A 24,633-nucleotide genomic window follows, 5' to 3' on the forward strand; every position below is an offset into this window, starting at 1 on the left:
TAAAAGCAAGACTCATATTCACAGCTGCAAAGAACAGCTCCTCTGCCCTAAAAACATTCATTACACAATACCCAGTGATCTGAAGTTCACTGTTGGTTTTTTTTTTTTAAAAAAATTAGTTTGATAAAAACCTCCCAATTTAGCAGAGATTCTGGGTGGTGTACTATTAAAATCCCTAAAAACAGAGAAAATAACATGACATAAAGTCACAATGGAAACAACGTACAAAAACCAAGGGACACCACACACCAAATGGCACAACTCCAATCTATCCCAGAAGAAATAGAAGAAGCCAAGCGTCTAAAGATTAAACAGGGACTACGAGAGGGAAAGGGTCCTTTTTAGGTTTCATCTGATGACTTTAGAGAGGACATGAACTCTGTTGAACTTTACGGGACAGCCAAAAATGGTGAGAGAGAGGCAGGCAGTCTCCTAGATAGTAAAACCCTAGGGCCCACGCTATGAATGACATTATAGTTGATAACCAACACTTTAAATTGCATCCAGGAACTTCCTGGTAACTGGCACAGTTTGCAGGAGTATTAGTTAGGGATATCAAAGTGTGCCGATAGCTGCTTGCACCACAGCGTTGTGGATCAGTTACAGATTGCAGTGGTCTTCAAGGACAGAATCATGCAAAGCAGTGATCACGAGATAGGATTTTCAGTCCAGCTACCTATCCAGAATCAACAACCGAAAACCATCAGCACCAGAAGAGCCGAATAGCCACATCCACTTGGTCTTGTCAGAATTGAGCCTGAGCCTGTTCCTCCCCTTCCAGACCTGAACAGTCTCTAGATCAGTGATGGCTAAGCTTTTCTGGACCAAGTGCCTGTCCTGCATGCACGCACGCCCTCCACACATGCGCGGCAGAGACACAAAGATCAGCTGGCGGGCAGGAGGCGCACGTGCATGCTCCGTATAGATTCATCCACATATTACCCCTCAACCCACCCCCAAGAGGGTTTAACCAGCCACGAGGGACATGGATCTAATAAACAAGTGGCCAGATCAACAATCATAAGGTTCCTGTCATGTTAATAAACAGGAGAGGGGAGGTCACTGAATCCTAAGGCATCTGACAAATCAGGGGCCCTGGGTCAGACTTTTCCAGAGCTATTAACATCAATTGGAGAAAGGAAGAAAACCACGAACTCTTCCTGGACCATGTACAGCCTGGTTCTAGTTTCTCACCATAATTCTCTCTCGGATAATATTACCTGCCCTATGTCAGTTGTCCTTCCCAGTCTCTTATCTTTTGTCCTCTAAAGACCCTGGAAAATCTTTAGCAACTTTATCAACCTCCTTCAGATCATTCATCACAGCCACCTCCCCCTGCTGCTTCTCAGTAGGTTCAGGGTGGCCAGGTTCTCACAGAGTTCTCACATGCTCATTAGCAGTCTACAGAGCTCAACTGCGAGGATTAGGTGAATCCAACCAAGCTTCTCACCATGACACCACGAGCCATTTGTCTGTTAAAGAGACCAGTCTGCTTCATCTGCAAGCCTTCATCTCACACAATACCTCCCATTCAGTTGTGCTACACTCTTGTGGGTAGGCCCTCAAAACTATTACTGCGATGAGCTGAGACCCCAACTCTTGAACCCAGGTGGAAATGCACTGAATGAAGATCGCATACACAAAGGAGGACCATTCTGCTTCCACTAGAAAGTGGTCAAATCATTTCTCCCACTCCTCCACGGGGCAACGTCCCGTTCTTCTTCTACTCATATCTGAAACCTTCACTCCCCCTAACCAGAGTGCAATCTAGCACTGCAACCCAAAGTCCACCCAAGGGCTCCCAAAACAAAAATAGCAACAGCAGCAAAAGCTCATTATACTTCTGCCCAACAGTTATCCAACTTTCTCCCAACCATCACCTTGGGGGGGATGGGAAAAAAACAAAACCCTAAACATTTTAAAGCTTGTATCAAAATGCTGATTGTCCTTTTTTGGGGTGTGAGCGTTACGCATAAAAAGCATACCTGATATTGAGGTGGAAACCGTCGTAGAAGTGGTGCTGGCTGCTGTAGCTACAGTAGATAATGGGGTGAATAGGAAGCGCTGAATGGTACCATTTGGCATAGCAGCTTGCATCAGTTGCTGACCTGGACCTGGGATTACCGTCACACCTTGTGGGATCAACTGCAACTGCCCAGTTGTCTGACCCTGACCCTGAATTACTACGGTTAATCCCTGACTGCCACCCTAAGTGGAAGACAAGACAAAAAGTACAAAGCAAAAGTTATTAATGTCAATAAAAGAGCCAAGGCTGCTTTATGTTCTGAATTGCAACCCCGTAAGAGTTAATATGGACATTGCAATCTGTCTACAATTATAGATGTTTTCTAAAAGAAGAAAATTCCCTACCAATAAGTCATAGCATAAACCCGTGAAAATTTAAAACCGAAAGGAGAAACGTTGATGTCATGATGTGAATCTCTTTAACACCTCACAACTTGGGTTTCAAGCACCCAAATACTACAAAGAAATGCACACGGTATGCAAAAAGCAGAGAAGGGGCGTTGGTTCTTACCCGATACGTTCATTTTCTGGTAGAGTAGAGACAGCAGCCAGACTGGGTATGCTCCGTCCATTAACCAATCGGACTGAGTCTACACTTATGATGTCATCGGGCCCTTATGGCTCTTCCCCAGTTTCAGATGAAGGAAAACTGTAGACTCAAGTGAGACTTGTGAGCAAAAGGTGAAAGTCCATAGTCACTGTATCTCTCTCCTCCGCACAAGGAATCCCCTCGGGTGACCCATACCAGGGCGGGGCTGGCTGCTGTCTCTACTTTACCAGAAAATGAGCGTATCAGGTAAGAACCAACACCCATTTTCCTGTTATCGTAGAGATAGCAGCCGGACTGGGACATACCAAAGACTGGGCTGTCCACTAGGGTGGGAAATTGTAAAAAAGGTCCGTTAGGGCACAAGCACTTGTTGTAGCACCCTGCATCCAAAAGCCACGTCAGCCGACGCATACTTGTCCAACTTGTAATGACGTATGAAGACTGTGGGAGACGCCCAGGTGGCCGCCCGGCAGACTTCTTCCAAGGTGGCTTGAGTGAACCAAGCTGCAGATGTCACAGTGCTGCATGTAGTGAACTGTCTTCATAAGACAGTTTAATACAGGCGCTTATCCAGCACCCCAGACTAGACGATGAAGCCTTGGTACCCAAGGAAGCCTGGAGAAAGGAGATGAAAAGAGCTTCCGAGTGGCGGAACGAGGCGGTCGATGGAGATCTTGAGGGCACGACGTACGTCAAATGTGCCACTTGCGCTCCCTCTCGTGACGGGGAGACGGACAGAAATCAGGTAAGGTCAACTCCTGACCTTGATGGAAACAGCTATTGACCTTCAGTATGAATGTCGGGTCCAGTCTTAAGACAACTCGGTTTGGAATGAACACGCACAAGTCATGCCTGACTGAAAGAGCAGCCAAATCAGGAATACGTTTGGCTGAGGTTACAGCCACCAAAAACAGCATTTTAAAGGACAACAGTTTCAAAGAAGTGGATCTCATAGGTTCAAAGGGCGCGGAAGTCAAAGCTTCTAGGACACAAGGCAAGTCCCAAGTCGGATATCTATGCATGGCAGTGGGATGCAGGTTGGACGCTCCACGGAGAAATCTCCGGATCAAGGGGTGAGAAGGCAGATGTTCAGATGCCGGGCCGTCCAGAACAGAGGCCAGAGCGGCCACCTGTCGGCGTAGCGTGTTAGGGGTAAGTCCCTGATCAAGCCCCCTCTGCAGGAAGTCCAATATCTGCTGAATGGATGCCATAAGTGGGCCAACAGTCTGGTTGGAACACCACAGCGCAAAAGTCTGCCACGTGGCATCATAAATGCGGTTAGTAGAGCTTCTGCGTGATGCCTGAATAGTAGCAATGATGTCGAGGGAGATATTATCAGCTGTTAAGGCTTGCTGCTCAATCGCCATGCTGTTAACTGCAGCCACTGGGGGTTGGGATGACAAACTGACCCTTGGTGTAGAGACAGGAGAGACCGTGGGATGTGCCATGGGGTGGAGATTGACAGAGTCACTAGGTCAGCATACCAAGGCCAGCGTGGCCAATTCGGCGCTAGCAGCAACAGTTCTGCCTCCTGCTCCACCATTTTTTGAATTACTCTCTGAATGAAGAGAAGGGGAGGAAATGCGTACAGGAGACCCCTGGGCCACTGGCATCTGAGAACGTCTACTCCTTCTGCCATGGGGTCCATGAACCTCGAGTAATATCTGGGTACCTGGTTGTTGTCTGCCATCGCGAACAGGTCTAGGACTGGGAGGCCGAACCATAGTGTCAGTCGATGGAAGAGGCTCGGATGGATGGTCCACTCCGCCTGATCTATCGTTGTCCGGCTCAGCCAGTCTGCTTGGACGTTGGAGACCCCTGAGATGTGTTCTACCCTGAGAGATGACAGGTGAGATTCCGCCCACTGGCACAACAGGTTGGACTCCTGCATCAGGAACGAGTTCCCCCCCTGTCTGTTTATGTGTGCCTTGGTCATGGTATTGTCCATGAGGACTAATATGTGACGGGCCTGAACTCTGTGGTGGAAGTGTCTGAGAGCGAGGTGAACCGCCCGCAATTCTAGCCAATTTATGCTGTTTTGGCTCTCTTTGAGGGACCACTGACCCTGAGCCACTAGGTCCTGCATGTGTGCCCCCCATCCTGTCAGACTTGTGTCCATCGTAAGTGTGAGATGGCATGGCTCTCTGAACAAGGTCCCTTGCAAAATCGCCGGGGACTGCCACCATTTGAGAGAGTGTAATACCTGTCTGGGAAGGGGGACCCTGAGAGGAGAGCTGCTCCTGTCGGCATTTTGATGTGGCAGCATGAACTATTGAAGGCTCCTGCTGTGAACCTGGCTCACGGGACAATCCCGACGTTTGTCAAGGTTGGTCGGCTGTGGGCCAATGCCTGGAGACTCCACTGCTTCTGGATGATGTTCAGGAACATCTTGGGAACAGGGATCACCTCTTTTTCCACCATGGGTTCAGTGAATGGGGTACTGGGACCCTCAGTTGAAGCCGGTTCTGCCGGTTTATCCTGTGAAGTAAAAGCTGAGGCAGAAGATGGTAAGTTAGCAGCTTTAATGGCCTTAAGTAGAAGGGACTTGAAACGATCAGTTTTGAATATTCCGGTAAAGGCAGGAGTATCTGGGGTGACCGCCTCGTCATCAGACAGGTCTGAGTCCCGCAGGTTATCTTGCTCCCGCCAATTGAGGCCGGAGAAGTAGAGGCAGAGGAATCAGGTTGCTGAGCTGCAGCAGAAGATTTATGCTTATGGACATGTGATGGAGCAGGTTGGGGTTGCTGTTGTAGGCCAGCAGCCATGACCTGTTTAATAGTTTCAGCAATGGTTGCCATATCAGCAGAAGAGGTGTACATGATGTGGGGGACCCCAGAGCCATGTGTAACCAGGAGGGAAGCCTGTTCAAAGGTGCGCTCCCTATTGAGAGGGATATCAAAGAAATTGCCTCTGTTGTCAGGTTCCATCAAAGACGAGGACTCCGAAGAAGACAATTCCCCTTCGGGAGGGGGGGTATCAGGGTCTATGGGAGGCAAGACAGATGGAGCTGGGGACGCCACTTGGTGATCCTCGGAGGGAGGGAGGGCTGGGCAGTTAGACTATGTTGTTGTTTTTGGGCCCTCTGAAATTCTTTCTCAAGGGCCTTCTGCCTGCGCTCTTCTGCCCTGGAAGTCGCTTTAGAGACCTTGGGGTTTACTCCTGAGGAAGGGGCCTCTTTGGCTTGCCTCTTCCTGCTGCTCTTTGCCCCTGATGGCCCTCCTCTAATCCTGCATTCGTATCCATAGCTGGATCAGCAATTTCCCGAAACATAAATCAACACCCCAAAAGATAGGCAACGGTCTCACCCATTTGCTGGCCAGGCGCTCCTGATCCTTTCCACCTGAGGTGATCCCGCATTGCTGGGCACTCCAAACGGCTGCTGTAGAGTTCGCGCCTATTTTAAAGCATCCAAAATGGCCGCTTTTTTTCTCTAAGGCTTTTCCGAGCCTCAAAATGGCTACCGATGCTAAGTGTGGCCAGGCGATCTGCAGAATGGCCACCGGACTCGCCTGGAACCGCTGTGCGCAAAACAGCCAGTCGCGCATCCCTCCGAGTGCCCAGAATCAAGGAGCGCTGCGGGGAAACAGCTATGGAGCCGTAGCTCGTGAGCTGGCCGATCTGATTGCAAGGCATGCTTCCTGAGTGAACTCGTGGCCGCAATCAGACAGCTGAGGAGAGGCAGCCAGATATCAGTTTCGAATTTCCCTCCAATTTATAGAATAAAGGATTATTTAAGGAACCAGTTTAAAGGAACAACAAAATGCTTTGGGAAAATTCACCAATTAAAGATATAATTAAATAATTTGGAGGAGAGATCAATTCTCACAGCAGTCCAGCTTGGACTGAGTCTGAAACTGGGGAGGAGCCACAAGGGCCCGATGACATCATAAGTGTAGACTCAGTCCGATTGGTTAATGGACGCAGCATACCCACTGCTGTCTCTACGATAACAGGAAAATTAAAACTAAAGAAGATGAAAAATATCTCTAAAATGAGGATAACATTTATAAACCTCCGCTCCTTCCGTAAGAAGCTCAAAACCCACCTGTTTAATCTAGCCGGCTTGGCCTAATTCCAGCTCTCCCACCTCAGTCTGTATTTTTAAATTTCATGGGTTGTTCTTAGGCTAAGTTTTTTATTTTTATAAATTTGTACAGGGGTTTAAAGTTTAATTCGATTTTAATTATATTTATGATTATTTGTATGGTTTTTAATTTGGTACCTGTACACCGCCCCGAGTCCCTTTGGGGAGAGGGGGCGGTCTAGAAATCAAATCAAATCAAATCAAATCAAATCAAATCAAATCAAATAAATAAATAAATAAATAAATAAATAAATAAATAAATAAATAAATAAATAAATAAGCATCCTGTAGTTTCACTTTATAATAAAATTTACCACTTGAAAACAGTCTTTTTTCTGAATAGATGCTTCATTCTAAACAGCAGGGCAACAACAATTCCCCAAACCCTATTTTGCAGCTTCTGGAGATTCTGAAACGGTGCGGCTGAAATTCAGTGGTATACCACTAAACGCCGAGTTCTCTCTGCCTGAAGCACTCCCTAATAAAGGTATCTTTTTGGTGTGCTGATTGGGATCTTTTGCTCATTACAGGAGTCCCCTTCTCCCAAATCATGACTGCTTACCTGTCCTTGTGTGAGTTGTGTGAGCTGCGCCATGGTAAGCTTCACCTGTCCCTGTTGAGGCCGAGGAGGATGTGGTGGAGTGGCTTGTGGCTGCAGGTGCTGTGAAGATATTCCTGCAGTTGTTGACACCTTTTGGCTGGCAGAGACTGTAGCAGGACTAGACACGGCTGTTGACACAGGCTGACCTCTGATGATCTGGGTGACCACTTGTTGTGTTTGGCCTGTATTAACATATCACAGGATTTTACAATCCTTTGGCCAGTGACTCTTATTCAAAAATTAACCCACCCAATCATTTTAAAAACTGCATATTTCTTCTTCAATGGTAAGATCCATTAACCAGAAAAATCAACAGTACACTGTTTAACAAAATCAGAGTTGGTTTCTTCAAAGGGCTGAAAATAGTTTATATTGTCAACACAGTTAATAATATTCTGATGAATTATTTTTCTAACATACTGAATGCAATTGTTTATAGTACAGAATGTACAGAAATGTTCAATTTATTCTGACGCTCCGAGGGAACTTAGGAATTGTGTATTTCAATCAGACCTTCCAATGCTGCAAGGCAAATGTTTTTGAAACAGTAGAGACTTTTAATAACCTTTTGTGATTGATGTCAACTATTCAAAAAAGAACAAAGATTGTACTAGCATGAGTTCTTTGCCTGAGCCTAAGCATCAGTTTTGATCCCATTCGATTCAAATGGGAAAAAGGAACTAAACAAAATGAACAAAATGTAAGCGGCTATTTAACTTTTAGTTCTGGGAAGAGTGATTGAATCTAAAGCTCTTAAGTGTTATCAATTATTTAAATACAAATTCTTCAACCTGGACACGTTTGAATAAGTGTGAATGATACAGAAGAAAATTCAAAATGGAGAAACAAACCACAACCTCCACACACTGGAAATTATTTAAAAAAGTAACCTACTGGTTGGAATAACACCTTGCTGTACCACTACAGGTGTTCGGATGATGGTCTTTCCTAGAGCTGACTGCTGAAGAGGTGTTCTTATCACCGTCATTCCAGGCCGAAGGGGTGTCCCAGGCATTATCTGTACAAGTTACAAACAAACTGTTCAACTTTTTCTTATCCTGCAAAGCTAAAAGTAACTGTGTGTGTGTGTAACGATATAAAAGAAAGCTATGAAAATAAAATACTCTTCACAGAAGCCACAAGAAAGCTTTTTAAAAATCAAGCTGCATTTTTTTCTATTTAAGCCTGTCTTCTTTTGTTCATACCCTAACACTTTTTTTTTGCATATAGCTTTATTCAACATCAGCAGCAACTGCAGCAACTCTCCCCAAAATGACAGCCAGTTTATGATTTAAAAAATGCAAATGACTTGTTCTCAGACATTTCATATCTGAGTAAAGCAATCTATCCCAGATATCTTGACAGAGTAATATCTGAATCATATGTCACCAGAACTACCAATCAGTATTGCCCCTGGTCAACTGAAGTAACCCAAAAAACAGGATTTCAATGTATTACAGTACTATTTAAAAGATAAAAACTGAAATCATCCCAAAGTCACTCAAACAGGTCCTGTATTATCCTAATAGAAGAAAGAGTGAAACTTACTTGTGAAGCACTTGTTGTACAAACAGTTCCTGTATTATTTGGCCTAATAGTTACAGTTGCTGTCCTTGGCTGGAATGAAGTAAATGTTTGTTGGCTTGCTCCAGTAGTTGATGGAATGATACCCAATACTTTTTGCTGCACCTGAACTACGCCTATTGGGAGAGCAATGCATTTATTAATTGAAAAGCGCTGCCAAGTCACAAGATAACGCACATATTGTTTAAAATGTTACTCTGATGGATTAAAAAAAAGATTCCAACTTTTAAAAAATTCATATCACAAATGACAAAGATTAGACTTGTGAATTAAATAACATTTTGGCTGAACAGGTCTATCCTGCATTCATAATGTTTAATACAGCAAATAAGGTAAAGGTTCCCTTCGCACATATGTGCTAGTTGTTCCCGACTCTAGGGGGCGGTGCTCATCTCTTCCTAAGGGCAATTACCCATGCTACCAATAGGGTGGGCACACTCCTAGTCTCTTCCCTTAAACATTGCACCTTGTGGGATCAGGAAGTGTGCCTTTTCATAAGCCCTGCCCTATGAATTGCCTTCCCCTTGAAGTTCAGCAGGCCTCTAACTCCTTCTCCTAGCGTTCCAAAAAGCATTAAAGACCTGCTCTTAACACCAGGTGCTAGGACAGGGTGAGATGGATGAGAGGATTTAACCGAGGGACTGTATTTTGGAAGTTCAGCTTTAGTACCAGGTTTTTAAAATTTATGGCATTAGAAATATGCGCATTACATTGTTTTATTATTGATGTTGTTTTAATTGTGATGAGGAGGCAGAGTTTGATATGACATAAATGTTACAAATAAATAAATGATGTTACAAATAAATAAATAAATAATAGACAACAGATAAACTTGATTTCATTCATGTTTAAAGATAATTAAAATTAAATATAGCCAATGTGATTATTTTCCAGTAGTACATGTAATAACAACCTCTTGCCAGATTAAAAGGTTACAACTTGGGCCTTTAGTCTGCTACTGGCTTCCTTTAATGCCTACCATGGATAAGACGTACACTGACACTGATTTTAAATACTAACTATGTTTCTCTGCGGAGACTGTGAAAGACAACTGCATGGGAATGTATAGATGTCAATGTGAACAAATGCCAGTCAGAGAAATTAAAACAGAACAAATCCCAAGTAACCTTCTCTAAAGAAAGGTCATAGATAATTTACTAGGAAACCCCCACTTAAAAAAAATAATAATTTTAGTTTTTCATGACATTTTCCTACCTCCTTGAGTAGCTGGCACATTAACAGCAACTATTTTGCTATTTGCAGGAAGAGGCAGCTTTGTAATCACTTTGCCCGCCATGGTTACTGGACTGCTGGCAATCTGGAAAGTCTGACCACTGCTAGATATGGTGGTTGCTGATGTGGCAGCCGTGCTGGTGGCTAATAAACCAGAAATTGGGGCCAAAAACAAAACAAAAAAATCCCAATGTATATGGGTAGATTTCTTTTGACAGTTAACGCACATCAATAAATCAACCAATAGCAACAATGTTTCTATTTCACTCTTCTGCCCAGATGACAACATCCTTATAGAATGCAGCTGCATTCACCTGGACTTTTAGATACACAGCCTTCATTAAAGAAAGGCTAAAGAATCGTTTTTAATTAGAGTTGGAGGGCAAGGTTAAGTTTTATAAAACTATGGATGTGGTAATGCATAAAAATATGTTCAATATTTATTACAACATTTAAACACCAGTTCTTTGGGGTGTGGAAGCTGTTGGAACAAGCTCCTTGCTCTAAGACTTTGTGACAAGTCAAAACCGATACATAAATTAACAGATGGTTGAAGCTTATGAACTCAGAAGAAGATAGCTTTCCCTCAAATAACTTTCTCCACAAATGGAGGGTCATCCTGTGTTTTTTCAGAATTCAATAAGAGGGGAAGATTATAATTGAAAGCAGGGAGTGGTGCGGTGGCTTAGAGGTGGAGCTCTCGCCACACAATCAGGAGGCTGTAAGTTCGATCCTGGGTAGAGGCAGATATTTCTGTCTCCGGGCACACTGAGAATATTATCTGCTGAAAAAGAAATTCCACATGGACGACAGGAAAGGCAGCTGGCCAGTAAACACACAGCTCCATTCATTTGCCCAGGCTCTATTTCACAAAGGGATTATGGGGTTGTTAAAAGATGATATAATTGAGTTCCGGTTCCGGCGGCGGCGGCGACGGGCAGCTCTTTGCCCGCTCCGGCTCCCCGGTGGGCTTCCCCACTCCTTGGGGGGCACAGGACACCCCGCAGAGGGGTCCTGCCGGAGGGGCGGCATCGCGGAGGTCTCCTGCAGCGGCGGCAGCCGGCGGGGGCTCTCTCGCGCGCCCAAGGCACCGGGGAGCAAGCTCGGAGGGCGCATCGCGTTTCCACGCCTCGCGCCTCGCTACAAGCCGACTGGAGAATGCTACAATTGAAGGAAGCAGCTGCGGTGCGGTGAGGTTGCCTCTCTCTTCATCCCTTACTTTGCATGAAGATTTGATTCAGCTTTTAAAACTTTAAAACAACTTTCGGAGCATTTTGGAGGTGCGGCTGGAGGGAGGGGGGTTTTCCCCCCCCCCCTTGGACAAGCGGCAAGAAACAATTTTGCTCTCAGCCCCCGGGGAAGGAGGAGGGGGGAGAGCCAACGAATGAAGCCTCACTTAGGCTGAGATGATTTTCTTTTCAATTTAATTTTACATATTACAATGATTTGAGGACTTTTGGAACTTTTTAAAACTTTGTTACGCCTCTGTGCCCAAAACTGGCAGGGCAAGATGGCACACTTCCGTTGTCTTTATGAACTCTGAAACCTGACTCCACCTTTAAAATTCAGGCTTCCGGTCTTTGTCTCCGTGTCTCCCAGAGGAACCTCTTGTGGATTGGTATTTTTTTAACCTTCTAGGGGAAATTTTCTATCTATTGCCAGACTTATTGGAGAGATTCTCTTCTGCCTGGTTATTCTGCTCCCGGATTCACCTGGCTACCCTTCTTTTCTAATTGCTTACTTCATATTTGGACTGAACTTTTAACGTTATAAAGGATGGCATCTAAAAGACCCCCTCCTGGAAAACCTGGCTTTGCCACTTCTGCTCCAACATCCGCAACATCCAGTCCAGCCACACAGTCAAAGATAACAGAACTGATGCAACATAAGACTACAGAGATGGACTTTCAACAAATGCTTCAACAAATTCTACAGGGCCAGGAGGAAATCAAGAAACAGTTAAGGGAAATGAAAGATGAAATTAAAGAAAATCAAGCCCAAATATATAAGAACTCACAAAGACTGAATCTTGTGGAAGGGGGGGTGGAGGAGGTGAGGGGGGTGGTGGAAGCTGTGCAGAAAGGGAACAAAGATCTTGACATCCAACAGATGAAATTAGAATTTGAGAGAATGTCCTATTATCTTAGATTTCAAAATGTTATAGAAGAAGATGGGGAAAATATAAGGGACATCATGACAAACATTCTGGCTGACTATACACACAAAGAAAAACAACAGATGGGGTGGGATATAGATCTGGTTTATAGAGTGAACTCAGCTTATGCTAGAACACACAATTTACCCAGGGAGGTTCACATTAAATTCCTTAGAAAAACCACAAGAGATGAAATTCTGGGTGTACAAAGGGGGCAAGCATTGACATATCATGATATGGAGATAACCATTCTGAAGCAGATCCCTAAGAAGATTAGAGAAAAAAGAAAAAATTATTCGCAATTAGCGAATAAATTATACCAGAAAGGGGTGTGGTTTAGATGGTTGATGCCTGAAGGTATGCTGATATTCTGGGAGGAGACAAGAATCAGAATTAATTCACCCATAGAGGCGCAGGCCTTTATGGAAAAAAATAAAACACTCCTAGAGAAACCACCAGACACTACAACGGATACGCAGGACACGGGAGGGGCCAGAGCTCTGCCAGTGGAGGGAGATGGGGCAATAGCAAGAAGACTCAGATCACAGAAATAAATATGAAAATCATATTATTATAAATTGACCGAAAGTGAAAATGGAATTATATTTGGATTTTATATTGTAATGTTTAATTTGATTGAATTTAATAATAGAACTAATATGCTGATTATAATCAATTATATACTAATGCATTATATATAAATGTACGCTATGGGTATGGAGGGAGGGGGGCCTCACACACTTTGCAACTGCCAAAATTTGTATACCTGTCCATTTACCCTTTTCCCTATAAATTTTGAAAAACCAATAAAATTTTATTACAAAAAAAAAAAAAAAAAAAAAAAAAAAAAAAAAAAAGATGATATAATTGAAAGCAGGCAACTATGCAGGAGAAAAGAAAATAACTGAACTGGTGACAGCCACTTTGGTATATGTAGTGGTTAAGGTACTGGTCTAGAAACCAGGAGACTGTGAGTTCTAGTCCCAGCCTAGCCATGAAAGCTGGCTGGGCGACTTTAGGTCAGACTCTCTCTCTCTCAGCCCAACCCATCGTATGAATAGGGTGGTTATTTTGGGGCATATAGGAGGAGGAAGGAGTATTAGCCATGTTTGCCCGCTTGAGCTACTTATAAAGGAAGTAATAAAGGAAGGTAAAGCATGAGAAAAGGTGAAGGTGTCACCCTGCTTCAAGGGAATGAGACAAGCACATCACCCCTACTCTCCTTTTGTTCTCTGCCATATGCAGAAGATGAGTCTGCAAGGCGGGGGCCCTCTCTATTCTTTCTCTATCCCTATAGAATCTCCATTACAGACTTTCACCCTTAACACAGGTTGGAAGGAGGAGAGAATGTGATGCCCCATGCGCTGTAACAGGAGCCACTGTGGTCAGTGGGGCTTACAACACAGAATCGAACACACACAACTTTCCTTGTGGTTTGTTGCCCAGTACAAAGAATTTATTTCCTTCTTGCAAAAAAAGGGGGGGAAATCCTCAGTATCCCAAGGATTTGTTTCCATGGTTTGTATCCAGTTTAATGGAAGAAACTAGGCTGAACATATACACCCTCAGCATCCCTAAGGTAAAGGTTCCCCTCACACATATGTATGCTAGTCATCCTTGACTCTAGGGGGCGGTGCTCATTTCCGTTTCAAAGCCGAAGATCCAGCGCTGTCCAAAGACGTCTCCATGGTCATGTGGCTGGGCATGACTAAACACCGAAGGTGCACGGAGTGCTGTTACTTTCCCACCAAAGGTGGTCCCTATTTTTCTACTTGCATTTTTACGTGCTTTCAAACTGCTAGGTTGGCAGAAGGTGGGACAGGTAATGGGAGCTCACTCCGTTACACGGCACTGGGGATTTGATCTGCCGACCTTTCTGATTGACAAGCTCAGCGTCTTAGCCACTGAGCCACCACGTAGCCTTGAATTAAAACCATCCCACATGTAGCATTTATAGTTCCGTTTGCTGAGTTCAGAATTCTACTAAGAATCTCCTTCCTTTAAAGAATATGTGCAGGTAGTCCTCAACTTACAATCATTCATTTAATGATCAGTGTTGCAATGGCACTGAAAAAACTGACTCATGACCGATTTTCACACTTACGACTGTTGCGGTAGGCCTGTGACCACGTGAATTCAGGCACTTGGCAACTGGCATGCATTTATGACAATTGCACTGTCCCAGAATCATGTAATCTTGCCAGTTGGCTTCTGACAAGCAAAATCAGTGGGAGAAGCGAGATTCACTTAATGACCACATGACTGACTTAACAAATATATCTCAGCGTGATCCATCAAAGGCAATTTTTAACCTTCCCAATTGGCTTCTGACAGGCAAAGTCAGTGGGAGAAGCCAGATTCACTTAGTGACCACATGACTGACTTAACAAGTGAGTCTTAGCTGGATCCAACAAAGGCAATTTTTAATCTCTTGTAAGCAGTATACAAATATATTATGCTGACAAAACGCACTGCCATCATACACAATTGCGGAATCTCTTTTCGGAAGAACGCTCTAATTAGGCTTAGTAATTTCAGGACGCAGCCTGCACCAATCACCCAATCGTCTTCAGGGCAGTTAGCATGATGGTTCTGCTTTTCAGCTGACATCTCCAGGAGAAGCTGTTCGTACGGAACTTTCTGAGCTGCTCTGTTCAGGTGACGGCAATGCCAGGTTATGCAAACAGCAACTCCGTAAACTATCTCTTAGGTGTAGCCCCCTCAGCAGCTCCCCATAATTCCAAAGACCATAGCTGGCACCTCTGGTATAAGTAAACTCCAATATTGTAAATAAAAACTTGTTACTACAGATCCAAGTTAAGACAACCCACAGAGAGTATATTTTAACTAAGTCATTTACCTGTTGAAGGCTGGCCTTGTTTAACCCAGGTAGCAAAAGTTTGGTGGAAATTCTTGTTCTGCTGGAATGTTACTGTAGCTGGAGATCCCATTTTGGTGGCCAGCACTACTTTGGCTCCACTGGGCATGGAGCGTGGTAATGGGCCTACTACAACTTTCTGAGGAGTGGAGACTGTTGTCACAGCACTGCTAGTTGTAGTAGCTGTAGCAGCTCCACACACGACAGGCACCTGCTTCTGTTGTTCCAGTCGCTTCTAAGAGAGTTAAACATCATGATAGAACAGCTTCCATTCATCCATGCAACTGTATCATCATTCTTATCCCAAAATACAAAGGTGGACAACATTTGTAATTAAGAGATGTACAGGGAAGAGGGACAAAAAAAGCAAGGTCATATCACACATATGGGCAAAATGTAGTGGGGTGTGTGTGTATGTTTCTATTTTGGCAATCATACCAGACATGATCCCAAGAATAAGAAAAGATCAATTTGAAATCTGGCCTAGAAGTTGCCCATCCCTTATATAGACCAGGCAAATTAAGGCTGAATTTCATCTATATTTTTTGGGAACCAAGCACTATTATCAACATTGTTAACTCTCAGGACTCATTTTTCTATGTTGTCAAAATGAACTGGTGTGTGTGTGTAGATAGATATAGACAGATAGTATATGTGTGTGTATGGTTATATATTTATTTTCTTTCCAGAGTAGGCATTAGAATTTCATTTTTAATGTGTAACAGTGTGTTCACAAAAAAAGGTGACAATAAAAGTCATCTTATCTTATAAAACAGCTGGACAATTATGTAAATATGCAAATACAACTGTGTAAATGTGAAAAGGTAAGCTCACTCACATCTTTCTTCAGGACATTCCACTAATTTGAGATAAAATATTTTATAAAGAAAAGCCAGCTATAATGGACACATTGCCATTACAAATTTTCAAACGACTATTAAAATACAGAAACGGTTTTCCACTGAAATCCTGACCATATGAAACCTACTATATTGTAATATAGCAGCTAAGAAACTGGCCTACAAAGAATATCCTTAGAGCTTAGATTGGTAATATTTCTGTAACTTGGCACTTTGAAACTCGACTGTTTGTAGCAGTGTTGAAGAGTGCTTTAGGATGGCATTCATGAAAAGCAATAAATATTTCCATAAAGTAATTAATTCTGCCCTGCCTGAGATCATAGATACCTAGTTGTGGTTTTTGCCAAAGGATCCCCAAACCTTTAAAGCAAATTTATAGCAGCAGTCAAGAGTTGTTCAAGTTGGGAGTCCCTGGCCAGAATTTGAGAAGCTTTTCATACAATTCCTGCTTCTCTTCCTCTTGTATCCAATTCCCCACTCACCACTTGTAAGAAAAAGCACTGACACTAATTTTTTGGTAGCTTTCTAAGAAAGAATGTGTGAGGAAAGAATAGCTCTCAGGTGGCTTCTGATATTCTATATCTGGGGTCCTCTTTTGCATGGACTGGTAGCATCCAGCTCAGTTGGCACTTTTTACTTGAGAGGATTCCTCCACAGAACATCCGATTCATCAGATTCTACAACATGGCTGCTCTGGATCCAACCCATTGTAATATGCAGTGCTTGGAACATTCTGTGAAGTCTTTTATTATGACGGTGAAAGTAAAATTTTAAAGTATTCAATCAGGGGCATTTTTTAAAGTATCAGAGTCTGATTCTTTAAAAAAAATCCTCTTATTTGATACATCTTTTTAAGATAACAGGGCCTGCAGTTATTGTGTAACATTTTAATTGGGCAATATTATTTTATGGCATACTACAGGCACTTTGGTTAAAGCTGCAATTCTAGGTAACTGAGATGACAGAGACTTTATCTTGAACAACTGTTTGTAAGCCACCTATAGTTGCTGTGAGCGAGTAGGTAGCTATAGAAATTTTCTAAAATAAGTTAACATAAATAAACATACAGATCCAGAAGAAGTTAACACACTCCTCTGTGCTATTAATCTAATGGACCCCTTCACTATTAGGCTAGAGAAAACTGCCAGAGATTACAGAAGGGAGAGTTTAGTAAATGGTGAACTCCTCCAGGAGAGAAAAGCATTCCCTTCTCAGTAGGAAAAACATGGTATGCTCCCACTCAAAGAAGCCATCACTTGATCTTTAGAGAGCATTTCTGAGAATATGCGTACAGCTGCAGTGACTTCTCAAATGAAATGGGTTCTCTTTCAGAGAGGATTCAGGCCCAGATAGGGAGGAGAAATAACAAAGCTCGTCCCTGTCTGTATGGGATGAAGTTGCATCAATAAACAAACAATAGCCTTGATCTCAATTGGACAAAAGGAATAGCAAAGCTCGTGACCTGGTGTCTACGAAGATATGGATAGGAAAAAACTGTTTTAGAATCCAGCCTCGCAAAATGTAGTGGCTGGTATATTAGAAAGCTAACAATACAGAAATTAGTTCTCAATGGAGGTTGTGCTACCCCAGAAAAAGCTAACTTGAAGTCTGAGGGGCTTTCGGGATCCCCCCAATAGTAGATAATAGCCAGGATTTTTTTGTAATTGTGTTTGATGCATCAACTATGGTCATTCTTGAATAAGGAGGTACAGTGCCTATTTAGTCCTGTCCTTGTCATCATCAACCTAGATTATTGCAATGATTTTTAGATAGACTACCCATCTGTTCATCCAGTATGAGCTAGAAGAGAAGCTCCTAAAGGTCTCTTCTCCAACAGAATGCCATCTACAGGGCAACAGTTCAGCTTTTTCAGCAATGGAGCCCCTTGCTTGGAATAGCTTGCTCCTGATATCAGAACAACCTACTCTGTTGGATTTCTGAAGATATTTTAAAATGTAGCTTCTCAGGAAACCATCTGGGGATAATGAGGACATTTTTTTCTTGGCTGGTGCGCTTAGGGGAGGTTTATTGTTTGAGGCAACAGCTGGCACAAATCTGAAAATTTAACTTCCTTACTTTTATATTAGTTTAATTTAATATACCAATAATTGATCAAGCTGACTTATTGATTTATTATTTAGATTGTTACGATTTGTTTTCATGTAATTGCTTGATGTAAGCTACTGAGAATTAAGTGGCGTACAAGTTGTAGGAAGATTATGAATCAATTTTGTAAATAAAAGCTACTGAAAATCTGATATATATATATTTCTGCGTGTATATATGCATGCAAGGATACCCATACTATTGAGTGGTTTCCGACACCTGAAATCTTTAATACAAATAGTCTTAATTTGTGTTGCTATACTGTAATATTGAACTAAAAGTTGGAATGAAATGCATGTCTGCTAGAGAAGGAAGGACTGAATACTTTCCTAGAGTGTTTAAACGAACTGTTTTTTAATGTACTTATCAATAAAGCACATGAAAAGAGGGTGGTCTAATTGATCTTTTTCCCCCTCCCATTTTGCTTTTGCTATTATTGTTTGTTTTGTTCATGAATGCCAAATCCAGCAACATGTGTTCTGTTTCATTTTATATTAATACATAGCCTGACTTGGGTGAGCATTTCACTTGGGAAAGCGAAATGGACATAACATAAAGAACCAATGACACATAAGAGGGAAAGCAACTGTTAAAAAGAAATTTAGGAAAATGACAGAGTTAATTACCAGACAGATGTCAGCCTTGGGTGCAGATCTCATTTACAGCAGATTAATTCTATATCAAAGGTTATATAAATATATCTAAGAACCCCATTTCCATTCCAACATGGAAGTGTTTCTGATTGCATACTTGGTAGAAGGCCAAAAGTTACATTCACCAGACCCTGCCAAATTACATATTCTGTCAACATCTACCTTAATAGCTTTGCAACAGAAATTTGGAGAGGCATACAACCCTGCGGAAAAACTTCCACATGAAGTGTAATGTAAGCAAGTACAACAAATGTTAAAATCTGAAGTACCAATTTAGATTCCCATTATGGGGCTTCATATAGTTTTACTCATAAGAAAATGTCCAAGGAAGACACACTTCCATGCTAATTTGGTAATTGTACATAAATGCAAGCTTTTTACAGGTGGGACTTCTTAAAGGCTACCCCACCTGTTGGGCAGCCAATCGTTGCTGTTTGAGTTGAGCCTCCATTTGAGCCTTGAACTCCTCTGCCTTCTTCTGTTCACTAACCTTAGCCTGTTGTTCAACTGCCTGTGCCTTTTCCTTCTCCACCCTGCAAAAGAGTATAGAAAATACTGAGCGTTATCAAGGAATTACAATTTTTATATCAAGAGAACTCATTCCCAAGCTATTAGTACAGGGCATCTTAAGTTCCTGAAATTTTCAAATGTCAACATGATCTAACCTTATAAATTAATTCTTCCTTTTGAAATATTTTATGAATGCCCTTAAACCGTGTCCTCTGCAAGTCTAGAGGAAACTTGGATCTAATGAAAATTTCCTGCTGGGAGAAAAAAAGGAATGTAGCCCCGGGTTGCTCTTCCTATGCCATTCCCATGACAGAATTGGAGAATTCCATTCATATCCTTTAGAACCAACTGTTGACCACCTCTGAATCTAATTCAAGGCACTGCCTGTGATATCTGATTTGCTTGCTGCACTGACTGAACTATTTTAATGTCCAGATGACACAGTTTACCTAGATGAAACAATGGATGATATATCTTTAGAAAGTGAAGTGGGGGCTTAAAGCTTAAATATTTAAAAGAAGATCTTAAAAAGCTCAGAAGAAAGGTGCCCAAACTGAGACAGGGGAAGGCAACCCAATGCATCAATTCTGATTAGCACCAGATAATACTGTTATTATGGTAGGACTTATAGAACTCATTGTACGACAAACATGGAAGGACTTTATTGCCTTGTGTTAAAATAAGCCCGGCAACTCCTAAAAGAAGCACAAGGAAATGAAGGCAAAGAAAGTCATAGGTTATAAAGCTACAAAATGCTATCATTACTTATTTATTAAATTTATATGCTGCCCGTTCCATTAATAAGGCAAACTTTGATCTCATGATGAGATAAATGGAAAGGGCAGGGATACTGAAATTTGGCAAGTTTCCACTTTTCAAAATTTGATTTTCTTGCGTTCCAACAAGTTTTTAAAAAAGGAAACCTGGAAAAACTAAACAAGATATTGGACCCGAGTAGAAGTACCATAAAGCTGGGGTGGGGTGGGGTGGGTGGGGGAAAGGACATATAAAAGAAATTAACTATGCAAAAAGAATGAATAGAAATGAAGAAATAGGAAACCAACGTGACTGTACAGTTTAACTAACTGGAATCAGTTTAACAGTCTCAGCAGCTATTGTTTTTAAGCATTACATTCATTGAAATGAAGAAACAAAGGTTATCAAGAAGGGTCTTTTCCCCCCCGTTTGTATTTCCTGAACTGCACTTACAGTTATGTTTATTTTTCTGAAGTTTCAATTTGTTTGTTAAACCAACTGGCATAACTCCAATGCATTCAAATATTTACCTCAGTACAGCTAGAACAGGTTTCGGCTGTCACCTTACCTTTCAGAAAATGCTTTTATCTCCCATAATTCCAACTCCTCCTCTGCCACCCAGGTTTCAATGATGACTGGTCCTGTTTGCTTTGGTGTTTCTGGCCTTTTGGGCCTCAAAGCACTCGATCTAAGACCCTTCCTCTGAGGGGTTGGCGTTTCTGACAAAAAAGTAATGTCGATCAATTCTCAATTACATATCAGTATGAACATAGGTCATGTTCGTCCATCTAGGTTATTTGAGTATTTTATTTGCATGTTTACCTTTGGGGGCTTCTGGAACACCAATAGGACAAATAATTTTCCGTATGCAGTACTCTGATCGAATCCCGTATGGTCCAACATCTCTCCGTTTGATTATTTCAGTTGTTATAATTTCCATTTCTGATGTTTCTAGAAATATATTTGCAGATTCATTCACCAATGTAAAAAGACATTACCACAAATGTGAGCTGAAATTCCGGAGTTTTGGTTTAAAAACTGCACATATAGTTTGTTTTAGTATATGTGCAGAACCTCCCCCACCCACCCCCAAATTCAACCCCTCTACTGGTACTTCACATTTAATCTCCATTATTGATTAAGAAAAGTTTTAATCAATTGTGCAGTATGTCAGGGTGCTCTTTAAAATTTTATAACTTCAAACTTAAGTTACTAATTAGGTGAAGCTCGTAATGAAAGTGAATTGAAGTACAGAAATGTGACTAATATTACTGGATTTTTACGTGTAGTCCTCAACTTACATCCATTCATGTAGTGACCATTCAAAGTTGCAACAGCACTGAAAAAAGTGATTTATGGCCATTTTTCACACTTACGACTATTACAGCATCCCCATGATTACATGATCAAAATTTGGGCCCTTGGCAATGTATTTATGAGAATTGTACTGTCCCGGGATGATGTGATCACCACTTGCAACCTTCCCAGCAGGCTTCCAACAAGCAGTCAATAAGGGAAACCAGATTTGCTTAACAACCAAATGATTCACTTAATAATTACAGTGATTCACTTAACTGTAGCAAAAGGGTCAATAAATGAGACATAAATCATTTAAAAACTGCCTTAGCAAGAGAAATTTTGGCTCAATTGTGGTTGTAAGTCTTATATTTATTTGATGAAAATAGCTGCATGTTTTGAACATAAGATCTTTAAGATAATACGCAGAATATCCATAATTTTAAACAAGAGTTAATAATAATTAAAGATTAACAGAACAGGAAAAAAAGAAAAGTCTACTGCAATTTCTAACTGCAAAAGATTAAAATGAATGAGAAACAGAAATGTCTTTTCTACAAGGCCAGAAAAATGAGTAACTCATTGACTAATTTAGAACTCTGCTTCTTTGGCCCTTGGACCAACTTCAAAAAACATTTGTAAAGCAAATAGTTGAGATCTGTGTCAGAAGGAATCTATAGTAGCCTGCTTCATTTGCAGAAAACATCTGCACAGAACTAGAGAAAAAAGGGAAATGCCTTTTAATAGTCATGCCCAAACAAATTCTGGTCTGGAAAAGTTCACTGACAATGATCAAGACTCAATCCCAAACTCCATGGTATTCTCCCTCAGTATCTTCTTGCAAATGTTAAGCAGTGCAGGTTTCTCAATTAAATGTCTAATGTATTAAAAATGAATCCACATTAAGTAGTATTCCCTTACAAGCAGTCTATACACGTGGAGGCTTACAATTAATTAATTAATTAAATCTTTATGTCACCCATCTCCTCTACAAATGACTCTTGGGCAGCTTATAAGTTAAAAAAAGTAAAAAATAAATTATTAAAACATTAAAAACTATACAGAATAAAATAATATTAGGTAAAGGTGAAGGTTCCCCTCGCACATGTGCTAGTTGTTCCCGACTTTAGGGGGCGGTGCTCATCTCTGTTTCAAAGCCGCAGAGCCAGCACTGTCCAAAGACATCTCCATGGTCATGTGGCCATCATGACTAAACGCTGAAGGCACACGGAATGCTGTTACCTTCCTGCCAAAGGTGGTTCCTATTTTTCTATTTGCATTTTTACGTGCTTTTGAACTGCTAGATTGGCAGAAGCTGGGACAAGTAATGGGAGCTCACAGTTACGCGGTGCCAGGGATTTGAACCGCCGAACTGCTTGAACGCCTTTCTGATCGACAAGCTTAGCGTCCTAGCCACTGAGCCATTGTGTCCCAATTAATAATAATAGAATATTATTAAAACTGTACTAAAACCAAAACTAAAAGAGTTTTAACTGGTTTTACACTGGTTTTTACACTGTTTTCCTTTTAAAAAGTTATTCTGAGGATCAGTTTTTAAACTGACACCTGTCTTGTGTATACTGAAACTCTGGAAATTGACAAAGATGCTTATGATATTTCTGACTATAACAAAAAGTTACATTTCAGGTCCAAGATATGGCTCAATCACATACCCTGGTCCCCAGGCTTTGCCACAAAACCACGTCTTTAGGCCTTTACAGAAAACCAGTAGTGACATAGCATGTCTAATCTCCAGGGAATGATGTTATGCTGAACTCCCAATATTGATGGAATACTGAAGGAGTGAAAGACTTAATAAAAATGAGCCTGACCAGCTAAAAGCCAAATTACAGATTATATTTATATTCAGATATAAAGTCCTAATAAGCAATGCCCTATGGAAATGAGTATCAAGAACTTGGCTATTCCTCCCTTCTGTTTGCCCAGCAACAAAGACAGCTCTTAAATCTGTTAAACCAGTATTATAATATTCCAACAGGCAAGATGGAGCTCTCTACAAACCAGCAATGCAAACCATTTTGCAGTTTTAGTTTATAGGAAATATTTTAACCAGTTTCCCCAATTTAGATATCACAGAAAACCCATGATTAAATGAACTGCAATACTAGATTGCGCCAGTGGTTGGCATTTCTGGGTATCTTCTTTTTAATAAATATCTTCTTACTTAACAACAATATCCAACTTTCTTGCTATATAATTTTTTTTTAAGTCTGTGTTTGGTAGTGTGACCACAGTTTCCTGTAAAATCATGGACTGAATTAGTTTCAGTTTCATTCATATTCATCCAAGTGTGACATATTGGGTGGGAATAAACCCAAAACAGAATTTCATAATAATAATTGATTTCAGAGTTCTAGTTCCCATAATATATTATGCATTTTTAAAAACTGTTTAATTATCCAGATTTCTGAAAGTCAACTCTACCTGTCCGCGTAGTTCCTCCTCCTGGTGGAGGTTTGGCAGCCATGTCATCCCACTTTAGGCATGCCCAGAGTAACCTCAACATGAGGCTTACCCCTGCCAACGATTTTACAGTCTGAAGTCGGTACCTGGAAAAAACCCCAAAAGAAATTCATTGGCCACCTTCAATATCCTAAAAGAAACAGCTTAAATGCCATAGAACATTCTGAGATAAAATTAATGCTTTCTTTCAATCATAGTTAAAAATGGAGTGTATTTTCACATATAGAAAGATACATAATACTAGCATTGATTACAGACAGTCTTTGACTTACAACCATTCATTTAGAGACCATTAGATGTTATAATGGCATTGAAAAAAATGACATATGACCATTTTTCACTTACGACTCTTGCAGCATCCCCATGGTCACGTGATCAAAATTTGGATGCTCAGCAACTGTCTCATATTTATAATAGCTGCAGCGTCCCGGGGTCATGTGATCACCTTTTGTGCCCTTTGACAAGCAAAGTCACTGGGGAAGCCAGATCCACTTTACAGCCATGTTACTCACTTAACAACTGCAGTGATTACCTTAACAATGGTGGCAAGAAAGGTTGTAAAATGGGGTGAAACTCACTTAATTGTCTCACTTAGTAATATAAATGTTGGGCTCAATTGTTGTTGTAAGTTGAGGAGTACCTGTATATAGATCTAGGCTACCACATGTTGAATTCTGCTCATTTAAATGCCAAGTTACAGAATATTTCTAGAATAGTGGATCAACTAATTATAGTTTTACAGTCTTAGTTACTGAAACCAAATTAATATGGTATTAGATTTTTTTGTCATGGCTTTGATAAGCTGACCAAAGAAAGTAAGTTATGAAAAAAGCATTATTTTTCAATGGCAATTTGAAA

The 24,633-nt window shown here is 41.3% G+C and overlaps 1 protein-coding gene across 8 annotated transcripts in view; it reads right to left on the minus strand.

Moving 5' to 3' along the window:
- Positions 1-24,633, minus strand: part of BPTF (bromodomain PHD finger transcription factor) — a gene marked incomplete at its 3' end in the record, with an annotated part of 93,362 nt that overhangs the window by 21,696 nt on the left and 47,033 nt on the right. For 3 of the 8 annotated variants that reach the window (XM_081934389.1, XM_081934392.1, XM_081934388.1), the window contains exons 14-23: positions 23,737-23,861; positions 20,818-20,946; positions 20,564-20,714; positions 19,139-19,262; positions 15,093-15,345; positions 10,060-10,221; positions 8,809-8,960; positions 8,155-8,278; positions 7,222-7,442; positions 1,986-2,208 (exon numbers count right to left, since the gene is read on the minus strand). In XM_081934389.1, the coding sequence (XP_081790515.1) occupies positions 1,986-2,208; positions 7,222-7,442; positions 8,155-8,278; positions 8,809-8,960; positions 10,060-10,221; positions 15,093-15,345; positions 19,139-19,262; positions 20,564-20,714; positions 20,818-20,946; positions 23,737-23,861 (1,664 nt within the window). The remainder of the gene's footprint in view (positions 1-1,985; positions 2,209-7,221; positions 7,443-8,154; positions 8,279-8,808; positions 8,961-10,059; positions 10,222-15,092; positions 15,346-19,138; positions 19,263-20,563; positions 20,715-20,817; positions 20,947-23,736; positions 23,862-24,633) is intronic. The other 5 variants (XM_081934390.1, XM_081934394.1, XM_081934395.1 and 2 more) reach the window with 3 other exon arrangements.

The sequence above is a fragment of the Natrix helvetica genome, assembly GCF_964273705.1.
Source record: "Natrix helvetica genome assembly, chromosome: 1".
Lineage (NCBI taxonomy): Eukaryota > Metazoa > Chordata > Lepidosauria > Squamata > Natricidae > Natrix > Natrix helvetica.